The following is a 27,750-nucleotide window of genomic DNA, read 5'->3' on the forward strand; positions in this document are numbered from 1 at the left end:
AGTGTTCCTCCACCACGTCCTTCTGCCATGATGCTCTGCCTCACTTCAGGCCTAAAGAAATGGAGGCAGCCAACCCTGGACTGAAACCACCGAAAATGTGAACCAAAATGAACATTTTCTCCTTTGCTTTTCTCAGGTATTTTGTTACAGTGATAAAAAGACGACTAAACTGCATGATCTAAAAAAAGAGACAGAAATGGCATCAAATAGGGCTATGATCTAAAATCCTTGATCATCTAAACAGAAAATTTCTATAATTACGGGAATGGATAAATGTCACGTCAGTTAAAAGAGGAACTTCTTTATGGTATCCTTGCCTCCCCTCCAGCCCCCCGTGGTGCTGAGGATTGAACCCAGGACCTTGTGCATGTGAAGCAAGCATTCTTCTACCAACTGAGCTAGATCCCCAGCCTGGTGTCTTTGCTTTTTATGTATAAACCAGCACATTTAAATCTTCAAAAACAGAAAGAAAAAAAAAAAAGCCAGACAGAGGTGCACACACCTGTAATCCCAATGACTGGAGAGACTGAGGCAGGAGAGTTGCAAGTTCAAGTCCAGCCTTGGCAGGCTGGGGATATAGCTCAGTTGACAAAGTGCTTGCCTTGCATGCACAAGGCCCTGGGTTCTAATCCCCAGCACCACAAAGTCCAGCTCTGGCAACTTAGAGAGACCCTGTCTCAAAAAACAAAAAAACAAAGTTGGGGATATAACTCAGGGTAAAGCGTCCTGGGTTCAATCCCCAGTACCAAACAAATAAATAAATAGGTAAATAAAAATAAATCCTCATGAACTACTGAGGTGACTCCATTTCCATTTTATAGAAAAGGAAACAGCATGCCAGCCATAGTGGTGCACACCTGTGTTCCCCGGGACTCGGGCGGCTGAGGCAGGAAGATCCCAAGTTCAAGGGAAACAGCAGCACTTCAAGGTAAAATAACTTGCCCAAGGTCACACAGTAGAAATCCTGGCCTTCTAGACTCTATATTGTCCAATCTGTAAAGGGTTTGCATGCCTCTATCCTCAGAAGGTGACTGTTCCTTGAGGGAAGCAATTATTTTGCCCTTTCATGTGCTTTATCTCAAACCCTAGTGGTGTCTGGCAAGTCCAGAGGCAATGACAATCAATTAAATTCCTTGACTCATCTGTTCACAAATATTTGTGCCTTAGCTATGAACAATACTGAGATGCTGGGGACCAAAACTGTATCATTTTGTGTGTGTGTGTGTGTGTGTGTGTGTGTGTGTGTGTGTGTGGTTCTGGGGATTGAACCCAGGGCCTTGTGAATGCAAGGCAAGCACCCTACCAACTGAGCTATATCCCCAGCCCCCAAACTGTATCATTTTAGGTAGTAATAATAGAAATGAAGGAGAGAGAATTAGAGAAGTGTCTGAAAAAAACCAAATAAGGAAACACGCCATAAGACAATGGAGCACCTTCCAGGATGAACAGTGGGCACAGCTTGAAGGCCCTGAAGGAGAAATTAGTTTTGTTGGGATTAAAGGAACAGCAAGGCAGCTAGTGTGCCTTGAGCAGATTAAGTGGCAATGAAATTCCAAAGCAGATTCAGCCCAATCCTATTAGATGTTTTGTTGTTGTTGTTCAGTTTTGTTTTTGAGATGGAGTCTGTGTTGTCCAAGCTTGTCTTGAACTTCTGGATTCAAGCGATCCTCCCTCCTCCACCTTCTGAGTAGCTGGGACAACAAGCACATCACCGTTGCTTAGCTTTTTTTAATATTTACTTTTTAGTTGTAGTTGGACACAGTACCTTTTTTTTTTTTTTTAAATTGATTCATATGTGGTGCTGAAGATGGAACCCAGGGCCCTGCATGTGCTAGGCAAGTGCTCTACTGCTGAGCCACAACCCCAGCCCCTATTTGAGGGTTTTGAATGGATATGTGATCTGCCATGGGCTGTAGGGAATTGAACACGTGCATGATGGGTATTGGGCAGTGGTCAGTATCACCCAACCTGACAATACTAATTACTCAATTTTGAATAAATGATGGTGGTGGGTATGAAATGGGAGATGAGATTAGGAGATGGAGGATGGTCTAAATAAACTCTGCTTTGGACATGTTAATTTTGGTATGCCTTTTAGATATCAGATAGCATTATGGAGTTGGTAGCTGGATAGGAGTTTGTTTGGGAGATTTAATGCATTAGTATAAAGATAACAAGGAGCTGTAGGACTGCAAAGGCCTATTGTCCACTTGGCCACCATTGTGACCACTGATGTTAAGAAGCTCCAGGCTGTGGGTAGGGCTAGTATAGGCATGGATAATACAGATCTTGAAGTTACAACAAGGAAGGTCATCTTGGTCACAAACACCACCAATAGGAACATCCTCAGGGCTGTGGAGCTCACCTGTGGGGTGACCATGTGTCTAGCTAGACAGAATCTCCAGGAGAGAGCTACAGTGAAAGATGGCAAGTGGAAGTGCAAGTTCATGGGAAGATCCTGGGAATTCTTGGCCTCGCTAGGATTGGGAAAGAGGTTACCTGGATGCAGTCCTTCGAGATTATAGGTTCCAACTCTTTTGCACAGGTCGGCTCAGCTGCCTCTGGGGACAGGCTTGCTGAACAGCACCTCTGCCCAGCACAAGAGGGTATGGTGAACTGTGCTCATCCTCACAAAGGGGTGGTGGACAAAGACACCCTTCTCTGGGCCCCACAGTCTAGCTGGATCTTTGCTAGATGTGTTCATAAGGAGGTGCTGTAGGATTGAGCCCTGGTGGATCATCTGTTGCCCTCACCTGGCACCAGCACCAAAGTGGCCCAGAGCCAGGCAGCTCTGCCAGTGGACAGTGAAGGGAATTCTCTAGCAGGGATTGTAAATGCCCAGGCTCTTATAAAACTCTTTCAGCACCTTCTCTCCACTCTCAAAGTCTTGGATTAGTCTGACAGAAGCTCTGCGGACACTGATGTGAGCCTGGCCTGGTTGCTGTAGACTAGCTGGGTGACACAAGAAATCTGGGACTTAAAAACCCAGTCATGGTTGGGCTTCTAAAGAAGCTTCCAAGTAGATAAATGTGAACTTGGTGAAGACCAATGAACTTTTTAGGAGGCTGGCTTCAATGCCATCTCCTCCTATAACCTTGCCTTACCAGGAGGCCAGCCTATGCGGAGTGTCTCCTATCATGCTGTGGGCTATGGCCAGTAGCCAGGGCACCCTGCTTGTGCTGCTGGTGTTCAGCAGAGCAGTGTTCAGGCCCAAAGTGCCTCACGGCTGGGGCTGAGGGTGTCCCTGCTCCTGTTCCTGGCTTAGCCTCCCATCCTGCCATGCTGTGTAACACCACTGGCTTCCTGGCAGAGGCCGGTTTGAGTTTGCTGCCCCACCAGACCTCCCTGGAGTCAGATGGAGAGTCTGGTATGTCATAGCCACTTCCACCCTGCAGCCCAGCCTGCAAGAATGGAGCAACTGTGGACCAGGCCTTCCCAGTCCACTTCACCTTGGGGCTCACTGCTTCTGGGGGTTTTCTGAAGAAACTTACCCACTGGGATCAAAAGGAAGAGGAGATCTACCTTCTTGGGCCGAAAGCATGCCTAACTTCTATGCCACCTTCTCCTGGCCCAGTGGTATAGCAATAACCAACCAATAGTCTCCCCACACTCCTAAAAATCAAGAACTAGAGATGAAGTTAAGAAAGGCCACCAAGGACAAACAGTAAATTATTTGAAAGGATCCAGTAGAGCTAGGCATGGAGGCACACACCTACAATCACAGCTACTTGGGAGGTTGAGGCAGAAGGATTTCAAGTTTGCAAGATCAGCCTGGGGAACTTAGTGAGACCCTGTCTCAAAGTAAAAAAAAAGGGTTGGGTGGGGCTGAGGATGTAGCTCAGTGGTAGAGCCCTTGCCCAGCCATGTGTGAAGCCCTGGCTTCATCCCAAGTACCGCCCCCCTCAAAAGAATCCATTAGAGACAAAATAGCAGCTAGTGAGATAGGACAACTAGTTCATCAAAAAAGGTGAACCTGTAAGCCAGAGCTGCCTCTCAGAACCCAACAGAGATTTAATACATTACTGAACCAAGAGGTTGGGGGGCTAATACAACAATTGAGACGGCTCAATTTGGCAAAATGGAAGTTGCTTGGGACTGTAACTCAAGCTGTCAAGGGGAAGAATGTAAGCCTAGCGCATAATCAGAACAAGTGGATAAGTGAAGGAAAGGCTGAAGAAGATGCAAACACTCCAGTGTTAACTGGTTTGTTCATAGTGGAAAGGGCAAGTCAGCAACCACCATTTTAGAAGCTGGCATTTTAAGTCTTTCCTCACTCAGAAAATTACACAATCAAGAGGAAGCCCTGTGCAACAGCCACAAAAGCTCAAACTACTATACATATAAAATTCTATCCTCCACCATGAAGTTGCTGTACTACTTTACCCCACAGGACTTTCATCAAGCAAATCATTTAAACAACCAGCATAGAAATCTCTCCTCAGTGGTGAAGGTACATTTACGATCCATGTATTTTAGGTAAAAAAACCACTAAGTTTTCCTGAAACTAAAAATTGTTGGCATTTTCTTCCCATTTTTTGCTTCAACTGTCAGAAATTATGATAAAATTAACTACCCAAATGTCAACAGGTTTGGCTTAGGTTCCTGGTGTCAACATTTCCCTACTTCTTTCAATATCCATGTTGCTCTTTTACTTTATGCTATTACCAATTCCAAATTTTTCTCAAAATTATTTTGCTGTTAAATATTTTTTGCGGGGGAGCAGGTTGCTTAGGGCCTCACTAAGTTGCTGAGGCTGGCTGTGAATTTGAGACCCTCCTGCCTCAGCCTCCCAAGTCACTGGGATTACAGGAGTATACTACTGTGCCCAGCTTCTTGGCTAAATCTTAAATGCAAAAATGTCTTGTCTGTGGATGGCCAGAGTATGGTCCAGTCATTCCTACACCTCATTCACTCAGGGAACAATCCAGGATGTCTCAGGGGGTACACCCATATGTCTGCCTGAAATTCTTCTCTTTGCCTGGGGAACTTGTCCCACCAGCATTTTATGTTCCAACCACACCCTGTATTTTAGTCTTTATAGTAATCATTAAAATAAAGATGATAAACCTTTGTTTCATTGCCATTATTTTTCCTGCCCAACTGCTTCCCCATTAAAAGGGTAAGGAGATTTCTAAGAAAGGTAATTTTCTTGCAGTACTGAGACAAGAAAGAGGAAGCGGCAAACATTTTTAAATTTAGAAATTTATTCTGTTTAATCCACGAGCTTTATATAGCTTTAGTTTAAAAAAAAAAAAAAAAAAAGAGAGAGAGAGATAGAGAAACAAAAACAGTGAAACCAAGACACTATTTTCAAAGTCTGGGCCCTTCCAGCCTTCCAAATACAAGAGCTCTGAAAGTTGTATATACCAATTGGAAGAACAAGACAAAAATATGAATGGAGCTGTGACATTTTATAAAACAAAATTTTAGGTTAACTGAAGGATCCTTCCTGGGACTATTTAACTGCCTTTACAAAATGGGCGGGGGAGATGAAAAGAGAAAAATCAAAAAGAACAGAGTAGGATGAAATTCCAGTGTTCCGAATCAACTTGTAACATTACTATAAACCCAGTGTCCTGGCGAACAGCATGCGTTCATTTTTCTGTCTCATTCTAGAGCTCGAATCCTGATTCATTTCAGCAAAAGTTCCACAGGCAACAGGAAAGATTGTGGCATTAAAATGTTCATTTATACTTTTGTGGTAGTTCAGCAGTGGTCTTATTTCTGGGAAAGCTTACAAACCATACAAGGTTGGCAGCATAACTTAAATGGTGGTAATAGTCAAATGAGAAAAAGTAAAGAAAAAAGAGAAGGCGAAAAAAGAAAAACAAAACAAAAAACAAACCTGTGGGAACAGCCAGGAGAGTGCAGAGGAACCATGAGAATGCCAACAATACTTAAACCCCCTTTTTTAAAAAAGGGATTTTTTTTGGCTTAAAATATTTCACTCTAAATGAATTTATGTCAGCTGTCAATGAAAGAATGTCACTAATACACTGTGGACACCTTTTGCAATGTAAATCCATGCCCTTTTTTTTTTAAACATGGTGAACTTCAACCTAGCAATTATTACAACAAATGTTATAGTCTAAAGCTCAAACACATTTTAGCAATTTTGAAATTGAATTGAGTACAAACCAAATAAAATTTACATCGTAACAAACATTTCCACCTAAGACTGAGGGGACACTTGAGCCTTCCGCATGGACCTCAGGGCTTTTTCTCGCAGGTGCTTTTCTAAGTCATCGAGGTTATCTTCAGCTTCACTTTCAGTCTCCTGAAAATCCAGAAAGTCACACTATTAAGTATTGAGACACGAGGGAGAAATGCTGAGTAAAGAATTACATTGTGATGATGGCTGCACAACTCTGGATATGCTAAACACCATGAGCTATGCACTTTAATTAATGGGCCAGCTGTATGATGTATAAATTTTGTTTCAAGTTATTCAGAAAAAAAAGACTGCAGAGTGTGTGTGGCTCAGTGATAAACTACATGCAGGCCCTAGGTTCAATCCCCAGTATAAAAAAGAAAGTTGTTTTTTTTTTTTTTTTTTTTTTTTAAGAGAGAGAGAGAGAGAGAGAGATTTTTTTTTAAAGAGAGAGTGAGAGAATTTTTTTTTTAATATTTATTTTTTAGTTTTCGGCGGACACAACATCTTTGTTTGTATGTGGTGCTGAGGATTGAACCCGGGCCGCATGCATGCCAGGCAAGCACGCTACCACTTGAGCCACATCCCCAGCCCAGAGAGATAGATTTTTAATCGGCGGACACAACATCTTTGTATGTGGTGCTGAGGATCGAACCCGGGCCGCACGCATGCCAGGCGAGCGCACTACCGCTTGAGCCACATCCCCAGCCCCCAAAAAGAAAGTATCTTAAAAATAATAAGTTTTTTTTGGCAGCCATTTATGTTCATATTTTTGGCAGGTCACCAAAAATATGAATAACAGCTAGGGAGCCTATTATTAGGGGAAAAAATAAGTTAGCTACTTCTAAAAAAAAAAAATAATAATAATAATAAAAAAAAATCGAATGATTTCTTCTCATCTGTCCACAAGGCGGAACAGTCAGTAGATACCTTCTTGGGCTCCGGTGCTGCCTCGGGTTCCTCCTGTGCTGACGTGGTTGTGGCGGCGGCAATGGCTGCAGGGGTCACAGGCGCAGCAGCAGCTGCGGCCATTGCCTTTTCCTTCTTGTGTTTTTTGTGCTTCTTGTGTTTCTTATCCTTTTTGTGTTTCTTGTCCTTCTTTTTCTTCTTTTTCTTTCCACCTCCTTCTTGATCTGAATTCTAGAAATCCAGAAAAATGACAGCAAGATAATCAATCTAATTAAAAATTGTGTCCACTGAACATTTTATTTCCTCAAGGGAACACCTAAATGGACAATCTCCAGACTTCAGGGGCCTCACGGTTACAGCAAAGGTGAACTTCACAACTTCTAACAGCGAATGTCCTTGAAGGTAACTAATTCTTACAAATTTTCCCTTACTAACTTTAAGCCAGGATTCCAAACTTTAGAATTTAAGGTCTCCAAGGCTAGAACGAGTCAGGGGCTAACTACAGTTGAGTTCATTTCCAGCTCCTGAACTTGAAGATTAAATAGGAATGTCAGGGGACTAGAAATGTGGCTCAGTGGTAGAGCACTTGCCTAGCATCCACGAGGCTGTGGGTTTGATCCATACGACTACAGAAAGAAAACAGAAATAAGAAATATCTGCAAATTACCCACAACCCTTGCCTAAGATGTAAGAGGTTTTTAATAAATGGACAGCTATAGACTATTAACACATCCGTGTGAAATGTCATCACTATTTGACCTTGCTTATCATTAGAATGATTTTTTCCTCTTAACTGCAGATACTTCTCAATTTATGATGGGTTTATGTCCTAATAAACTTTGTGATCCCATTGTAAGTTGAAAGCATTGACATTGAAAAGGCACTTAATACACTTAACCCACTGAACATTATGGCTTAAGCTTAGCCTATACCTTGAGTAAACTCAGAACACTTACAATGGCCTATAGCTCGGCAAAAATCATCCAAATACAAAGTCTATTTTATAATCAACTGTTTAGCATCTCATGTAACTCACTGAATAATAATGACTGTTCTGATCACTAACCTAGGAAAAGATCAACATTCAAAATTCAAAGTATGGTCTCTACTGAATGCAGTTTCACACCATTGTGAACTCAAAATCATTGGCTGACTCATCAAAAGTCACTTACAATCCAATTGGCTTACACAATTCAATAAATTCTAACCACTGACTTTATTTAATATAGAAACCTGTCCAAGATTAGATTCGATTCACAAAGGAGAAAGAGTTTGAACTCCAATATTTTAATACTGATATTTTCTCTACTTCACAGTGACCAGACCTAAAGTTTGCAAAAGATGTTCAAAACAAGGCAGACACAAACCCTGGCTGGCGATGGGCTCGGTGTTGGGCTTTTAGCCTTTTGGACCGGTACCGCTGGTGACCAGTTTGTTGAGGGTGACTGAGACTGGACAGGGGATGGAGGTGCTGGGGGCTTTTTAGCTGCTGGTTCAGGAGATCCAGAGACAGATCGGGAGGATGAGACCCTTCTTACGGACTGTGGGCTTGGTGAGGCGGCCCTACATGAGGAAGACAAAACAAAGTGCTTAGCACTGACAACAAACGTCTACTCCTAAGAGAAAATAATCAACTACAACATATAATCAGGTTAGATTACAAACATTTCGCAGCACTAGTTGAGTCTACTAGCACATCAAATTTACATAATCTAGGTCTCAAGCCCCACAATCTTCCCTCATTAACGATCCTTCCTATAGGAAATGAGTAACACATTCCTTAGGGTTAAGACTACCTTCACCCATATTATATGCACACAGAAGAAATGTTCTATGTATCACTTCAGAGCTTGCTTTTGGAAGTACACTGCTCAAACCCCCAATATATTAAGAACCAAACAAAATCCTGTGGCATTTAATTTATACTTTAAGAAACTATCCTGAAATTAAAAAGGATTTGTGAATAGCACCAGTACCCAAAATATGCCTTAATAGTTTATATTCACAGCTTATTCCTTTCTATAACTTCTAGATTTGGGGGCTAGGGGGAGAATTTCCATATATACACAGCTATGCGACTAATTATTCCTAACCAAAAAGCACAGAATATTTTTACTTTTTTGTCTTTTTAGGTTCTGGAGTCCTGGAGACTCTCCTAATGGGCCTAGTACTTGGAGATGGGGACTGCCTTCTTTGGGGTGATGCTGATGCTCCTCGTCGAACAGGTGGAGGACTTGAGGATGTCTGAGGAGCTCGAGGCCGTGGCGAGGGAGAATGCCGTTTGTTTGGTTGTGGCGACCGAGCCTCCCGGGTAGAGCGGCTTGGGGAAGACCCTTTCCTATGCTTTGATGATAAAGAAGGCGAACGTCTCTTGGCGACTGGAGAGCTCCTCTGTTTGGGAGGAGGAGAATGGGAGACCCGGCGCTTTGGTGGTGGAGATGGAGATGCCCTTCGTTTAGGAGGAGGTGGAGGAGAGGCTGTTCTTCTTTTTGGAGGTGGAGAAGGAGAGTATCTCCTCTGTATTGGAGGAGAGTATCTTCTTGGGGAAGGTGAGCGCCGACGAGGGGGAGGAGAAGGAGTCCTAGGAGAAACATACATTATCAATATAAGCTAAAACATCCAACAGATCAGGAAATCAAATGCATGGGGCCAGAATAACCAGAAGTTTCTAGCACCCTATAGTTAGCAGTGGGCAGAAAATATATTTGTAAGTAGACATGCATGTCTGTAAACAAACACCCATCCTGGCCTTCCTCTTGATGCTTCACTTCCATACAATCCTTATGAGCTTCTTAGGAATTACACTTGTAAGACTGAACACTGAGGAATTCTCATTCAAAATCAGATTTACAATTAGCCAGTTTGGGGGCAATGTGACAGAGCAGCACTTGGTATAGTAATTCTGACCTATTCCACTTTCTCACCTAAAAAAGAATACCACTTACCAAGCAAGATTACCTTGGGGACTACAGGTAAGCTACATAAAGCATCTAACACTTTACCTGGCACATAACAGGCACTAAAGAGTGGTAGCCATGTTTTTCCCCTCTAATTTTTATTTTAAGTGATTTTAAAGAGTCACAAAACAAATGAAAACCTGCTACTATGTTAACAACTTATGGAACTATAAAAATTACCCAAACCATAGTACTACATCAACATTAACTTTATAGTAACTTAAGTATCAATATTCTCCGTGTTTACTACTAATACACATCCTTTTTTGTTCCAGGATCCTAGATCTCCTTAGTTGCAACCAGTCTACAATGGTTCCTCAGTAATTCATGACTGACATAACTCTTGTGTGTGTTTATGTATTACAAGAAAGTGAACCCAGGGGCACTCTACCACTGAGCTATATCCTCAGCCTTTTTTTTTTTTTTTAATGTTTATTTTTCAGTTTTAGGTAGACACAATATCTTTATTTTTTTTATTTTGTATGTGGTGCCGAGAATCGAACGCAGTGCCTCACGCATGCTAGGCAAGCATGCTACCACTTGAGCCACATCCCAACGTCAGCCTTTTTTATTTGTAAGTTGCCAAGGCTGCCCTTGAACTTGTAATCCTTCTGCCTTAGCCTTCCAACTTGCTGGGATCACAGGTGTGTGACACCACCCATGGTTTGTTACTTACTTTGTAGAATTGACCTTCAATTTGGGTTTGTATCACATTTCCTAATAAATTAGGAATAACTGGTAAATAATATTACAGGTATATTTGGAAAGCACATACTGCCAATATGTATTAGTGAGGATGCTTTGATTAAAGAGGCATCTGCTCAGATTCTATATTCTAAAGTTAGTATTTTCTTTTTGTAATAATTTCATACTACCTTTAAACTAATATCTTTATTGATGTGTGATTTACATGTTGTAAAATTTCACCCGTTTAAAGTATACAATTTAATGGTTTCAGTTTATTCATAAAGTTGTTACCCTACCCCTTACACCCTGTTTTATTTTCTGTGATTGTGAGTTCTGGGCTTTTCATACAAATATCTGACAAAGTACCTTCGCCGAGGTGGTGGTGTGGGAGATCTGCGCCGCCGAGGAGGAGGAGCGGGAGAAGGAGAGCGTCGCCTTCGGGCGGGTGGTGGGGAGGGACTTCTCCTCCGTCTACCACTAAAGCAAAAAAGAATTTAAGTTGTTTGGAGTCAGTGGCATTTATAATGAAGTGCCCAGAAGACCTAACTTTCAGTTTTCATTAGCCCAAGGGATAGCACTGGTTATACATGTTCTGGAGCAGTGTTCTTCAAAAACCAATGTTTCATTTGTGGTAAGGAAAAATATTGTTTGGTGAAATATGCTGCAGGCATAAAAGAGGTGCTCTAGGTTACAACACAGAATATTCTTAACATGACACAGATTGAAATAAAGTTTGCAAAAGATTGTTTCAGAGTGCTCCTTTATAATTGGAATGCAAAAAATACTCATTTGGAAAAATACAACTGTGAGATTTACACTCACCGGGTACGGGCTAAATATAGTCAGGTGTTTGCTGAAAAAAATCTTCAGGTGATTTTGGTTCCTTGTTAAGAACTACTGCTTTACAACTCTCCAATACAGACTTGGCTTAAGACCCAGATTCGGGGATCACTGCTCCTAGTTCTTAATTTGTAAGAATACATATCCACTTGTACACTGTTATCTAACAACACTATCCCAAAGACCAAAACTGTCCAACTACTAAAGCTATACTGGGTTAAGATCCAAAATTTTAGATTTATGTGGTTAAAATGCAGTTGAGGATCACATAAACCTTAATTTTGAGCTCTGTTGCACACTTAACCAACACATATGAAAAATTAGAATAAAGCAAGTAACAGCTGCCTTACAAGAGACACTAAAATATATTCCAAGCCAATTTACAAAATAGTTCAAATAATTAGTTCTTAATTTATTTGCTTAGGATAGGATTGAGGTTTTCTGTAAATCTGTAATTAGAATCTAAAGTTTACTAGGTCTTGGTTCTCCTTGGATAGGAAAAAATCCTTGAATTCATTATTAAATTTAGTTTCCCATTTAGTTAGTTTGTGGGGACTAACTTCATTTTTAACACTTTACACATGAAATATTCAAAACCACGCTATATCTCCTCTCCTAAAATGATATTGAAGGACAATTCCAAATAATTATTCTCCCATCTTTAAATCCTAGACATCTGATGGTATATGGACTAATTGCAGCACTGGGAACTGAATATGGGGTGCTTTACCACTGAATTTTTATCTCTAGCCCTTTATTTTACTATAAGAGTCTTTTAAGTTTAAGTGAGTCTTTTAAGCTGGCTTCAATGTTCTCTAGTATTACTAGCCAGGGGTGGTGTCACATACCTGTAATCCCAGAAACATGGGAGGCTGAGGCAGGAGGACTCCAAGTTCAAGGCCAGCCTTGGCAACTAAAGACCCTGCCTAGAAATAAAAAATGCAAATGCCTCCAACCTCCTGTGCAGCTGGGATTTCAGGTGTGTGCAGCCATGTCCAGCTAAAATACCTTTTTCCCCACCCAGAACAAAATAAGAATATACTAGAGGGGGCTGAGACTGTAGCTCAATGGCAGAGTGCCTGCCTAGCATGTGTAGGGCACTGGGTTCGATCCTCAGCAGCACCACATAAAAATATAGTATTCTACCTACTACTACTACCCCCCCCCAAAAAAAAAACCAAAAAAAAAAAAAAAAAAAAAAAAAAAACCCAAAAACCTAGAACAAGGCAATATAACATTAGTTTTGAATTTCCTGTTATGAGGCATGTCTTTCCAGAATAGAAAATAGTTCCAAAATAGGGCAATCCTATTATTAACCTAACTCTGTAAAACACTTTATTGAGCTAGCAATTTCACAGAATCCACAGATCACTGTAGATGGGAAAATACTGTAATATCTAATGATCTTTTTTGGCTTTAATATCAATAAATGGTTTCCTCCACAGTGTAAATAACCCTGCTTTGTCCCATATAATACAACACTCCTTATTAATGAGATTACCTAAAATAACCCATCTTCAAAGTCTGAGATATAAAGAGCACAAGAATAAACATAGGATGAGCATCCATTATCTGAAAATCCAAACAGCTTCAAAATCTGAAACTCTTTGAGTTGCTTGGTACTCAAAAAGTCTTGGATTTCACACTTTTGGATTAGAAACGCTCAACTTGCAAGTCCACACAAATACTGCAAAATCAGAAACGCCTCTGATCCCAAGCATTTTGGACAAGGATACCCAAATTTGTACTTATGGAAAGAATGAATAGGGCCAAAGCCTTATGTTAACTTTTAACTTCTAAGTTTTTCTTGCTTTAAGTCACCACAAAGTCCCGTCCACTACTAAATCTAGGGAGGTATTATCCAATTATTAGAAAATACTTATATGTTGCTCAAACTGTGCGTGCCTTGATGTAAGTTGATCCAAATGGTAACAAGATATTCAAAACTGAAGTTCAAACGAAGCTCTAAAATAAACACTTCGGGTACAATTCTACAGTCCTCTGCATATCTAAGAACAGGATATGGTCCTAAATAGGAATTTAAGGCACTAAACTTTTGGTAGGTGCCTTTAATTTACAAAGCAGTTTCTAACCAACCTTTTAGTCACTGGCGATTGCCATCGCTTTCCCATCTGCATCCTGAGAGCAGTGGAGAAAAAAAAAATGTCAAGAATTCCATTCACTAAATTATTTACTTTGATGGAGTTAACCCCTACTGAAGGAGATATTTTTAAAAATGTTCAGGAATTAATGCTATGATTTAACTGGCTTATTCATCTAGTCATGCATATATATGATACACCGACTCAAAAACTTACCTAGTTCTTATTAAATACTATTAATTACTAATGAAGATGCGGGGACCCAAAAACCTAAAACCCAAACAAAATCCAACCACCTCCTCAAAGTTCTTGAAATGAAGGAATGAACCAAATTCTAAAATAATCCTACAGCCCACTCTTTAAATTATGAACTTTCACCACAGCTACAGAACATCAGGGAAGACCATTAAAGAAAAGTTGTTACCGAGGAGAGGTCTCTTTTTGGCGCTTCCGTGGTGAAGGAGAGGCACTGCGAGAAGGGGAATGTCTCCGCCGCCTGCCTACCTCGCCATTCTTCACATGTGATCTCTTGGGTTGCTCATCTTCTGAAGAGGAGGAGGAGCCAGAGTCTACAATTACACAGTACAAAATAAAACAAAAAAATTATACTAGGTCTGTGCTTAAACGAGCTTCTCTAGGTTTTCTGAATATAGGGTAAGCAAGCATAGATACATTCTGTGTTAGATAACATATACTTCAAAGTCAAGCCCAAATAAGTATTATATAAATCAGAAAGTAATTTTCATAATGCAATCCAATCAAAACAATACAAATATGTCTTGACCCACGCCTGTAATCCCAGTGGCTTGAGAGGATGAGGCGTTAAAAAACTCAGCGAGACCCTGACATTGAATAAAATTCAAAACAGGGCTGGGGATGTAGCTCAGTAGTAGAGTGCTTGCCTAGCATATGTGAGGCACTGGGCTGTGTCCTCAGCACCACATATAAATAAATTTAAAAAAATTTAAAAAGTTGTGATTTCTAAATTGGTTCTTGTTACTTGAAGCACTTAATGCCAACTGTGGGATAGTGTGGTTTCCGTTCTATGAACGAAAAGCAAAGATAGTGCATAGACTCAGTCACAAACATTAAATAAGCTAAAAATAATAAAGAATATGGGATTAAAAAAAAAACCTTTTCCCATATATATTTTTTATATCAGAGATTTAACTCAGGGGCACTCAACCACTAAGCCACATGCCCAGCCTCTTTTTTGGTATTTTATTTAGGGTCTCACTGAGTTGCTTAGTGCCTCACAGTTGCTGAGTGTGGTTTTTGCCTCAGCCTCCTGAACCACTGGGATTACAGGTGTGTGCTACCATGCCCGGTTCCATATATATAATATATACATATATTTTAGTTGTTAATAGCCCTTTTTAAAAATTTATTTACATGTAGCGCGAAGAATCAAACCCAGTGCCTCACACATGCCAGGCAAGTGTGGTATTGCTGAACCCCAGCCCCAGCCCATCCATACATATTTTTTAATCCAGCAATTCTTATTATAGATATATCTCCTTAAGTATAACACACACAAAAAAGAAAACTATGAGAAAAAACCTTAATGTTCAATAAATAAGAAGACTGCTCAATAGCTTATGGTACATACTTATATTATAAAAAAACACTGAAGCTCACTGGGTATGGTGATATATGTCTGTAATCCCAACTTCTCAGGAGGCCAAGACAGGAGGATTGTAACTAGAGGTGTGTCTTGACAATTTCGGGAGACCCTTGTCTTAAAAGGACTGGAGATGTGGCTCAGTAATAGAGTGTTTTCTCAACAATTATAACACCCTGGGTTTAATTGCCAGTATCACATACACACACAAACAAAAAGCAAAAACAAAGAAAATACTACAGCTAGCAAAAGAATGAAGCTGACTTATAGAGACTAGCATGGAAAAATGACTTACATATACACCAGGCCACCTTTTGAGCCAAAGATGCCTACATATGCATAAAAACATTCTGAATACAAGTTTTGGTGTGAAGTTTCAGGGAATCAGGAAAAAAACTATACTACTTCAGTTTTATACCTGTTTTCTATCTTATTATTTTTTACGTTTTCAGAGAAGGTTCTGCTATGTTGCCCAAGCTAGGCTTGAACTCTCAATCTTTCAGCCTCAGCCTCCTGAGTAGCTGGGATTACAGGTATACACTGTAGTGCCTGGTATCTAATATGCTACTGTACTCTATAAAAAGGATCTATTGCTTTTAACTTTTTGATTTAGTGCTAGGGATTGAACCTCGGCCCTTGCACACAGAAATCATGTGCTCTACTTAGCTATACTCTCAGCCAAATCTATTACTTTTTTTGTTTTGGTACTGGAGATGGAACCCAGAGGAACTTTACCATTGAGCTACATTCCCAGCCCTTATTATTTTGAGACAGGTTCTTCATAAATTGCTGAGGATGGCTTTGAACTTGTGATCATCGTGCCTCAGCCTCCTAAGTTACTGGGAGTTACTTAAATTAAGTTACTTACATAACAACTTAAAAAGAATGTACACCTGAGGGAGAATGAGACAGACAACCCTGCTCCCAAACATTTTGAAGTGGTTCAAATTCTTGTGTATAATCAATACACACTAATGATTATTTCTTTTTTGGGGGAGTGTGGGGTGTTAAGGGGGGATGATCAGGGATTGAACTCGGGCACTTGACCACTAAGCCACATCCCCAGCCCTATTTTGTATTTTATTTAGAGACAGGGTCTTACTGAGTTGCTTAGCACCTTGCTTTTGCTGAGGCTGGCTTTTGAACTTGAGATCCTCCTGCTTCAGCCTCCTGAGATACTGTGATTATAGGTGTGTGCCACTACATCCAGCCATGATTGTTTATAGTCTTTTTTTACTTAAAAGTGGGGAGGGGCGCAGATAATTTAAGTCAATGGCCATACCAGAAGAAGACTGCTGGTTCTGTCGTCTGTATTGGCGTCTCTGCTGCACAGAATCTGCTGCAGCCATTTTGCCACCTTTATCTTCTTCTGAAAGATGGATGCATTTAGAAAGTGCTTCTTTAGTTATGCATACAGATAATCTGACATATCTAAATAGGAAAATAGATTCTCCAACTTTTAACTGACTAGGTGTCAAGCAATGTAAGTACCATATGAAATAAAGATAAATTTAGTTAAGCATTTATTACAGGTCAGGCTGGGTGCTAACCATTTTATAAATGCTATTTTCGTTAACTGTTAGCCATATGCTATATCATTAATCATTCCCTTCAACCAGAGGGAAGAATCAAATTTGAAAAAAAAAAAGGGGGCAAATTATCTTTTAAAAAACCACTAATAAAAAAATGTGGTATATATACACAGTGGAATACTACTTAGCAATAAAAGAGAATAAACTCATGGCATTTGCAGGTAAATGGATGGAGTTAGAGAAGATAATGCTAAATGAAGTTAGCCAATCCCAAAAAACCAAATGCCGAATATTTTCTCTGATATAAGGAGGCTCATTCATAGTGAGGTAGGGAGGGGGAGCATGGGAGGTATAGACGAACTCTAGATAGGGCAGAGGGGTGGGAGGAGGCATGGGGTTAGAAATGATAGTGGAATGTGATGGACATTATTATCCAAGGTACACGTATGAAGACATGAATTGGTGTGAATATACTTTATATACAACCAGAGGGGGGAAAAAAACCACCAACAAAACTTACCTGATTCAGATAACTCTACTTTTCTAGGCTTTGGTGCTGGTGAAGGTGACTCTCTTTTCTCAGTACCTTTATGTTTTGTCACTATAAAAAATAAGTGGGGAAAAAAGCTTTCAACAAAAGATGACATAAGATATATAGGTATGAATTAAAAAAAAAAAAAAGAATTTACTAAGAACTTAAAAAAAAAATTTCTGTAAGACTTTGTTGTCATTATCTGAGGTAGTAGTAGGAATTTTTAAATGTTTAATGAAAAGCCTCAAATTTCCTCAATAATTTCTTCCAAACTGTGATTCTTAAGAGAAACCCATAACAAAAATAAAACAAACAAATAAAAAAAACCAAAAAACCCCCACACAACTGGGAGCTGTTATAAGTAGAACTAGCTTTATGCTATGTATAATTTTCAACTCAGGAAAGTAAACTTCTATGTGTTACTTGAGCCTCACAACTAACACTCACATTCAACTTTGGAGACTTCATTAATATAAAAGCAATAAAGATGATAAATGATTAAGAAATGAGACTGGTTAAATTTCTTCTGGAAGACACTTGGATCTAGAAATGAGAAATAAATGGCCACACCCAAGAGGCTGAAGGCTTTTTATGTAGCATGAAATCTTCACAATAACAAAAATTACCAAACACCAAGACTGAAAGATTCTTCCCAAAGAATTAAGAAATCAAAGGAGAAAACACAAAACCAGTTCTATATCTGAAACAGTAGGAGATCCATCAATTAGACATTATTATGAACATTGTGGAAAATTATGACAACAACCTTTTCTAAACTTGCTGCATTATGCGCGTACTGTTAAGCACTGTTGCTAGGATCATATCCTCTCTACTCCTCTGCTCCATTTTATAAGGGAAACCTGAGGCTCAAGGAAACTTCACCAGTGACAGAGACAATGTACTCGAGCTAGAATATGAACCCAAGATTCTCTTTTCAGGACATCAGTTTTGATTCCCAACTTGTATCTCTGCTTAAAAATATCCATCCATGCTACAACTAGAATCAGTAGTATATATAGACATAATCATTAAATTACCAGATTAACTTGATTTGATAAAACCCCTCTCAAGAAATAAACCTATAGACAACATGATCCCCTCAAGATTCTTAACCTGTTTTGCGTGATGAATGCAATCACCATGGGATGTCTGACCCAGAATGCAGTGACATCTCAGACACAATTCAGAATTCTGCAATGGCTTACTCCAAAGGGCAGTACTTAGAGAACTAGGATCTAACAGTAATCTGATCTTTTTAAAGTAGTTAAACAAGAAATTACCTCTCTCAATGACCAGAATTTTATTAATGATTATACAAGGCATTTGGACTGACTACAGAACTGGGAAAAGAATGATTAGCTTCTAATTCTAGTCATCATATATTATGGGAGGAAATAAGGATGGAAAAAGTATATCAAAACTTGTACTTTAACAAATTCAAGGAAATATTTTAACTATTTTGAGGCTGTGTTCCAGTCCACAGACTCTACTTTTAAATATCAGCTAATCCTCAATTCCTGAATCAATTATGAAAGGAATCTAGTTATCCATAAAGCCACATGACCAAGTAACCACCATGGAAAACTTGGTTTCGTTTCTTTTCTTTTTTTTTTAGAGAGAGAGAGAGAATTTTTAATATTTATTTATTTTTTTAGTTCTCAGAGGACATAACATCTTTGTTTGTATGTAGTGCTGAGGATCGAACCCGGGCCGCACACATGCCAGGCAAGCGCGCTACCACTTGAGCCACATCCCAGCCCGAAAACGTGGTTTCAAAACTTGTTTTTGAGACTGGTTGGTTGGATGGAAGAATGCATTTTCCTCCAAGAAACATTAAAAATATTGGTTATGTTTGCAAGATAGTTGAGAAATGCCTGCTTACTAAATAATAAAACTAAACATTCCCCCCACCCCCACAATGGAAATAACTCATTTGGAATCCAATTCATCCTCTCATTAATGACCTGGCTAACTAAAACCATCTTAAATCATTAATATTTATACCACCAGACAAGAATCCATTATGTACACCTACTTTGGTAGGACTGAGCCACACATCATTAATATTATAAATGATAACGTTCCAGGTTTACTTTTCTAGATTTTTATACCACCCACTTGGCTATCTTACTGATGTTTTACCGTAAGTATCCAAGGGGCAAAATCATTCTAGTATGAAGATAGAAATCTAAGAGGCAACTCTAAAACCAGAATTTTAAATTTATTTTACCAGTTCTATTAATTGTTAATCTCTTAGACTTACCCAAAAGATCACTTGTAAAGTCACTCTGTAGCTAGAAATAGTAAAATAACCATTAAGTGTATACAGAGTATAACTTATATGGCTAAGGTGATTTAAATAAACTCAAATTACCATCTCCACAGCTATACACAGACCCTGTTCAAGATTACCTCATTGAATAAAGCATTATTTTATGTGTTAAGACAATGTCAATTTACCTGTGACATGCCACTGATTATAAAATGTTTCTCTAAGACCCCTTTCAGATGAGATTGTATATTTTACTCTAAATAATTTACCCCCAATTTTCTCAAAAAAATTGTCCTCCCTCCCTCCTACTCCACAGGCCCCCACTATCAACAGCAGAGACCCAGGGCCCTGATTAATGGCTGCTACATGAAATACAACCGTGAACTTCATTATATTTCAACGGTGTACCTGCTCTAATTATCCACACAGAGACTGAAATGAAGGAATGATACAGAAACTGAATAAATTCATCTTGCCCTCCATCTCCCTCCTTCAGTAATCAAAGAAGCATTTGGGTGTAGGAAAGCTGGGCAAAGTATTTATTACTTAACTGGGAATGAGAACTTAAATCTATTCCTGGTTGGTTGACCTTGACCATGTTACTTAACGTGAGAACCTATTTAGATGACCACTGCTAAGGTCTTTTCTAACTCTCAAATTTCATCAGAGGATGGAAACCATGTTAATTCAAAATAAAAGGTTATTTCCAAGCAGCTCAACACAATACTCATCTTCAGTAGACATAATAAGGAAACCTCTGACAACACTGTCCACAGTGTCTGGTTTGCCTGCATTCTATTTGGACTGGGAAGCACTATTCCAGAACCTAAAGTAATACAACCAGTTCCTTGTCCTCCACTAAGACTTTTCTCCCATGCATGTATTCATTGTGTCTTGTTTGCAAAAAGCATATGCCAAAACATAGGAGGACAGCACCTGTGCACTCCTTTAAAAAGGTAACTGATAATTCTTAGTCATTCTATTTTAACCAGGATTTAGTCCTTCTATTTAGTCCTTTCAGTAACTCTTTGACTATATGAATGTAAATGGAAAAACTGTTAACTTGTTGTGCTTTTGCAAAGCAACAGCGGGGACCATTTATATTCTTTCCCTAGAGAGCATTCTGGCTCCAAACAAAGGAAAGAAAACTTCGCAGGAAAAGACAAATAGACCAGGGCAATAGCATCCGATTTGGACATGATAATCAGAGTTTACCAACGAACTGACATTTCCCCAATTTTGAACAAAAAGTAATAGGTTGTATGTTTATGCCCCCTCCCATACTTAACAACTATATGGTATTTAATGATGTGTAACCAAAGTAATTTGATTTAAAATTTGAAAATAATCTACACATTACTTTTTGTGGGTTGCCATTATTTGCTGGTGTTCCTTCCACGGATAGCTAAGTCTATGCCCGTGTTGTCACAGAAGTCAAGAAAAAGCAAAGCAAAATTGGCCTCTCTAGATATCACCATACTACACAGTGTAGAGAGGTGATGTGATGTCAAGATACGCCAGCATAGTAGCCTACTGGAAACCCTGGACACACGAAGTTCACTAACATATACTGAAGATTTTCAGAGTGATCAGAATCTTAGTATGTGGTAACCTAGAAAATTATTCCTTAATATCTCATTGATTTTCAATTCACAACAGCTAAGCTATGGAACCAAACTATGTGCCCTTCAATACCTGAAAATGTGGTATATACACAATGGAATATTACTCAGCCGTAAAGAAGAATGAAATTATGGCATTTGTCAGTAAATGGATGGAACTGGAGGCTATCACACTGAATGAAATAAGCCAATCCCCCAAACCCAAAAGCTGAATATTCTCTGATATGTGGGATGAAACAGATATTCTATGCTCATATGTAAACACACAACTCCACATCATGTTCAACAAGAATGGGAAGTTATACTCCATGTATGTATAATACGTCAAAATACGTTCTACTCTCATGTATAACTAAAAAGAATAAAAAGAAAAAATATCCAATCACTGTAGTAGCTTTTACAATATTCCCCTCTCCCCTACTACTCATCTTTCAAGCTGACTATATCATTCCAGCCCTAAGCACAATTCAGATGGATCTTATATTTTTGTATTTAGTGCAAAAAAAAAAAGACCACAACCTTCACTCAGACTAACACAGCATTCTACTTGCCTGGCAGGATCACAGATCATAAATTCCTCATAGAAATCAATCTGCAGAACAAAGCAAGGATACTCAGAAGAACCCTGCCTCAAACCTAAATTTAAAAAAACAAATCAGGTTTTAAAAGGACACCATGTCCTTCCTTTGGGAGCACAATGTGGCCAATAAAGAATTAAGGAAGAATACAAAGTCCTCAAATAAGATATCAAATGAACAATCTCTAGGGAAAAATTTAACTAGTCTCATCGAGTAATAAAATGAACCCTGATCAGTGACAATACTTCAATTAGCTGTCCCACTTCCAAAAGTCCACAGCTAGTGATGTATTTCTCAAACTGTTCAATGCCAGAGGGCATTCTAGAAAATAAACCACTTTTACATGAAGTCTCTATTTCAACCCAAGAACTTAAAGCATGAAAAGGTAAGAACAAAAAACTTCTTCACACTTCGAGAGTGAACAGAGGACAGTATGCTCTGAGTAGCCGAAGAGAGAACATAATGTTTTTGTGTTTGATTTTTACCTTTACCTGAAGTTCTCCCTGGAGACACAGAAACACGGCTTTTTCTTGTACGATTTGACTGCTGGGGTGTTGGGGAATGACGAGTTTTTGGTGGAGGAGTTGCTGGAGGTGATGGCCTGTGTCTTCTCCGAGGAGGACTTGCTGAAGGAGATAACCTACGAGTTTTTCGAGGGGGGCTAGATGTCCTCTTGGGAGGCTTCTTTGGCGGTGACCGGGAACGAGATGAAGAGGATGATGAGCTACTCCCAGACAAGGATGCTGATGAACGCCTTCTTCTGTGGAATAAAGTATTTATATTCAGAAACTACACATTTATAAAAAATGACCTTTATAGGCATGTATGGTTTACATAAAAATACAGCTACTTTTATCCAACTTTTGAGTTTATGTAGCTAAGTACATAAATCAATCAAAAATAACGAGAAACAAAATCATAACCTACAATAGGAAACAGCTAGTTCTGAGATTAAACAAAAATAACATAATGATAAATGCTTCTGATGAAGTTGTCCCTCCAATTATAAAACTTGTCAAGTTCAATGCTATAACACAATAACTAACCAGCCTCTTTCTTCCTTTAGAAAGATACTGGTGTTTTGGAGTTTGCATATAAAATTGGATGGCAAAGTGTTTTTCATTTAATAACACAAAGTCAGGCAACCTTTAAGTTGCATTTAAAAAAAAAAAGGTGCAAGATTAGGAATTCATTTAGCTACATAAACTTAGAAGCAGGGCCTCTCGAATTCTGCGGCAAAATCTGTGGTAAGTTCTGTGCAATTATGTGTACCTGCAGAATTCACCTTTGGCAGAAGAATTCCTGAGAACCTGAAAAAAAGAAACCCTACCTTAAGTGTGAGATAAAAACTGGCTGAAAGGGAATTTTACACAATCTGCAAAATATTGACTGTAAATGGCTTAGTAAGCACAATCAAAACATGCTATTTGCAAAACTCCAATTATAAGAAATAGCTGTTTCCACTACTGTTCTACTAGAAAGCACCAGCATTCCTTATCTGCTAAAGAGAAATGATCAATTTTAGAAAAGTGCAATGCCTGAAATAGCTGACCATTTATTTACACCACTGGTCTCACCTTTAAGTAGTAACATCAATTCTGTTATTTTTAATAGAATAATTGTTCAATACACCTCAAGAACTTATCTCATATATATATTTCTGTGTGTATCTACAAAAATCCTGAATGAAGAAATAAACTTCATGGAGTTTTATTTGGTGTTATTCTTTATTTACAAGTTGATTTGGTTCCCTGAAAGAAACCTTACTCAGACATGCAAGGTTGACTGTAAATGGCTTAGTAAGCACAATCAGTAATAGAGCATGTACTTAGCACGCTCAAAGTAGTGGTTTCAATTCCTAGCACCAACTAAACAAAAACAAAATACCCTAACCTGTCCAATGTACAACCTGAAGTTTGGTCATCATCATGGTTCCTTTCAAAAACAGGCAAGATGTTTTATTAAGGCAGCAAAACTCTGCTAAAAGTGTTCTAGGCCTGTACTTTGGACATATCTACTCACAATCTCATTTTAGTAATACATTCTAAATCTAAAATTTTACCTTATGCTTATTTCAGAATTATTCAGGGCAAAGAAACTGGTATTGGCAGGGTTAGATTTTATGACTAACCAAATAGCAAATCCCCAATATCAATGAAATAGGATTATGGGAACAGTCAATTTTTGTTTGAACTGTATACAATTTATCCCATCATCTGTATGAGAAATAAAATCACTTTAAAAAATTAAAGCATAATAGTGAATGGATTATTTTAAAACTGGTAAAAGGTAGCTTAGTGGCCCTGTACTCAACTACTTTTCATAAGTCAAATGGAAGGTGACTAATTCTCTTTCTTGGATAGAATTTCTTAGTAAAATCCTAAAGGATAAAAATTTAAGTATCCGCAAGAGGGTAGATTACTTGTTTTTGCTTTTTTTATTTTTCAGTACTGAAATAGACATTTTTCACAGCTCAAACAGCATTACACTTCAAATGCACTACTGCTCTTTACAACACATCTATAATATCATTTATGAGATCTTTCTTTCACTAATGAAGATTATCCTGAAATTATTCTTAAAAATCATACTAAAGTGTCAAAACATTTCACACTTTCAAATTAAAACAACACTGACCGTCTAACAGGAGATCTACTCCTTCGATGCCTTGGTGGAGGAGGCATTCGTCTCGGTGGAGTTCTTCTTCGAGGAGATGGCCGCCTTCTTGGGCTTGGCCGCCTTCTAGGCGAATATGATCTGTCGAAACAGACAGAATTAGACTGAATAAATCTGGAGCAAAGAATTCCATGACTGGTTTTTCCAAAAGCCAGATTTAAAATATGAATTTCAAGTGCTACAATCTTTTATTCATAGATTTTTATGGTATGCAGAAAATTGTTCATGTGTAAATCCAAATAAAAACGTCTGTACAAATATTTTCTACTACTTTAATATTATTTACATGATTCTTTAGGAAAATAGCACATACAACTTAATAATCTATCCTGAGGACTGAGGTTGTAGTTCAGTGGTAAACCGCTTGCCTAGCATGTGTAAAGCACTGGGTTTGATTTTTCAGCACCACATAAAAATAAAATAAAGGTATTGAGTCCATCAATAATTTTTAAAAAATTTGTCCTGATCTTAAGACCTCAACTCACCTTGATCGGGATCTATGGCGCCGTCTTGGGCGAGTATGAGAAGGAGACCGAGAACGCGTCCGTGATCTTGATTTGGAACGTGACCGAGATCTTGGTCGAGTCTTTTCCTTTTCCTTTTCTTTTTTGGAATTTTTTTCAGGAGAAGGTTCTTTAGGCTCTGGTATAGGTTCAGGCTTGGGAACTTTCAAGATGTCACTGTGGAAATAAAAGCTTATTTTTTTTCCTCTTCTACTACGAGCTGTTAAGTCAGTATGACATAATAATATATTTTTAACAAGGCTTTTAAAATTAACAAAGACTTCTCTCTGGTTCCAAAAAGGTATGTACTTATCAGTAGAACTCACTAAGTGACAATTTCTTCTTCTTTTTTTTTTTTTTTGGTACTGGGGACTGAACCCAGGGTTGTTCTACCACTGAGCTCCACCCCCAGCTATTTTCATTTATTCTGAGACAGGATCTTGCCAAAATTATTGAGGATGGACTTGTGATCCTGATACTTCTGCCTCAACCTCCCAAGTTGCTGGGATCATAGGCAGTGACTAACAATTCTAACCACAATTAAAAACCAAAACAACAACAGCAACAACAAAAATAAACCAAAAAAGCCCTAACAAGTATTCACAATATATTAAGAAGTTAAGGGCTAGGTTTATAGCTCAGTGGTAGAATGCTTGCCTTGAATGTGGAAGGCACTGGGTTCGATCATTAGCACCACATAAAAATAAAATAAAGGTACTGTGTTCATCTACAACTTAAAAAAAAAAAAATTTTTTAAAAGGTCAAATTAGGGGCTGGGGATGTGGCTCAAGTGGTAGCGCGCTCGCCTGGCATGCATGCGACCCGGGTTCAATCCTCAGCACCACATACAAACAAAGATGTTGTGTCCGCTGAAAACTAAAAAATAAATATTAAAATTCTCTCTTTCTCTCTCCCTCCCCTCTCAAAAAAAAAAAAAAAGTCAAATTACAGTATATAAAACATTATAAAACTATGTACAATGAAACAATACAACCAACACACAGTATTCACCTCTGCAGCGTTTTCCTTATAATGTATGCAGTTTTGTCTGAAGAAGTCAATTTTATCATTTTCAACATCTAAAAGGCAAACATTTCTTCAGTACTGGGGATTGAACCTACGCTTAAGCACACCAGGAAAATGCTCTACTACTGCACTACATCCTCAGCCTTTGTTTCTATTTTGAGCATGGTCTCGCTAGCTGAATTGTCCAGGCTGGCCTCAAATTTGTGATCTTCCTGTGTTTGCCTCCTGTGTAGCTGAGATTACAAGCATGTGCCACCATACTGATCTAGAAATTTGTTTTAAACTCAGAGATATCATATCGGCAGACGCTATCAACAGTCTAAAATTGTGTTTATAAATAAATGAACTTGCCTTGTAGATGTGGCCTCTTGTACTGAAGGTTCTTTTACTTTCACTGAAGGTTCTGGGAGCTCTGGAGTTTTTTCCTTCTTTTCTGGAGCAGGGGAAGGACTCCGGCTCTTGGTTCTGTGACGGGGAGATCGAGAATGACTGCGCTTTCTCTCCCTCCTGACAGGGGAAGACCGTCTTCTAGGGGAAGGAGATCTGGATTTGCGTCTAGGATAAAAGCAATTTTTTCAGGTTTTTGAATAACACAGATTGGTAGAGGGTCAAAAGGAGGAGAGAAGTTTAATCTTTTAAGTTACATCCCTGTTGTTTGTCTCTGAGAAGTTCCACGAGAAATAAGGTATTCTATCTGATCTACTTGACAGGGAAAGGGCCAAGATCAAACCAAAAAGGCAAGCATATGAAGGGCACCAACATTCTAACATGTACCAGCTACAAGCGAACAAAAACCTGACTTGGGACTCTATGCTTAGGTTCTTACTCATCCCCAGAGAGCATTCAAAAAACAACTTTTCAGAGGAAAAGAAGATGCTTTAATGTAAATAGTGATATTCCCTAACAAATAATAAACCAATCTTAACAAAATATGGCATTTAGATAAAGACAGGTCACACAAGCAGAGTCCAAAAACATTACTAGTGAGATTAATGCATTGTGTTTGTCAGAAGAGAATAAGATAGCTTTTGAATAAGTTAGCTTTTGGGAAAGAGGAAAAGGCCCTCTTCCTTTTAAATAATAATTTGCCTAACTTGAAGGTGCTTTCTTCTTATTCAGAGAGACTTAGTTCAACAGTCAAGTCTTAACACTATGATGATTTGTGCTTAATACCAGATACTGTTTCCATAAGCAGTTTTATTATTGAACATAAATGAAAGGGACAAAGAAATTGCCACCTCCCTTTACTAATTCCAGCAGAGACTTATAAAAAGTAAGAAAAAAACCCTACAAATGAAAAGCCTAATTGAGTTCTCACCTTTTACCACAAACATAGTAGAAGCTGAGTCGTGGATTTAAAAATGTGAACCTAACAATAGTCTCATTGGAAGGAAGAAGAAAACAAATAAATGATCTGAAGTTTGGGTTCATTACAACCATCTAAGAAAAGCAGAACAAGGAATTAGGTAAGTACTATATGAATAGCTAATGAGTACAGAGTTCTAATGAAAAGGAATTAAAAAGAAAAAAAAAGAATGAGTCAGAATACAATTAAAAAACAAACTAATTAAATGCTATACATAAACTAAAACAATATGGAGGAAACCTAGACTTTTATTCAGGAATTAAGAACACGATAACTTATCAAGATTTTAGAGATGATCATTTTAGTCAAATGATCTGTCTCAAAGCACAAAAGATTTCTTTAATCTAGAGGCAAACTATAGTTCAATCATGAAAAC

The 27,750-nt window shown here is 38.6% G+C and overlaps 1 protein-coding gene across 12 annotated transcripts in view; it reads right to left on the reverse strand.

Moving 5' to 3' along the window:
* Nucleotides 1–5,246: 5,246 nt before the first annotated feature.
* Srrm1 (serine and arginine repetitive matrix 1) overlaps nt 5,247–27,750 on the reverse strand; it is a 28,981-nt gene continuing 6,477 nt past the window's right edge. For 7 of the 12 annotated variants that reach the window (XM_076861018.2, XM_076861023.2, XM_076861030.2 and 4 more), the window contains 13 exons: nt 26,360–26,563; nt 24,965–25,159; nt 24,441–24,560; nt 22,289–22,563; nt 17,320–17,400; nt 16,550–16,636; nt 14,071–14,215; nt 13,642–13,683; nt 11,071–11,181; nt 9,177–9,641; nt 8,428–8,623; nt 7,082–7,291; nt 5,247–6,277 (listed from right to left, as the gene is read on the reverse strand). In XM_076861018.2, the coding sequence (XP_076717133.2) occupies nt 6,173–6,277; nt 7,082–7,291; nt 8,428–8,623; nt 9,177–9,641; nt 11,071–11,181; nt 13,642–13,683; nt 14,071–14,215; nt 16,550–16,636; nt 17,320–17,400; nt 22,289–22,563; nt 24,441–24,560; nt 24,965–25,159; nt 26,360–26,563 (2,236 nt within the window). In that variant the 3' untranslated portion in view covers nt 5,247–6,172. The remainder of the gene's footprint in view (nt 6,278–7,081; nt 7,292–8,427; nt 8,624–9,176; nt 9,642–11,070; nt 11,182–13,641; nt 13,684–14,070; nt 14,216–16,549; nt 16,637–17,319; nt 17,401–22,288; nt 22,564–24,440; nt 24,561–24,964; nt 25,160–26,359; nt 26,564–27,750) is intronic. The other 5 variants (XM_076861022.2, XM_076861019.2, XM_076861020.2 and 2 more) reach the window with 5 other exon arrangements.

This window comes from Callospermophilus lateralis, chromosome 7 (assembly GCF_048772815.1).
Source record: "Callospermophilus lateralis isolate mCalLat2 chromosome 7, mCalLat2.hap1, whole genome shotgun sequence".
Classification (NCBI taxonomy): domain Eukaryota; kingdom Metazoa; phylum Chordata; class Mammalia; order Rodentia; family Sciuridae; genus Callospermophilus; species Callospermophilus lateralis.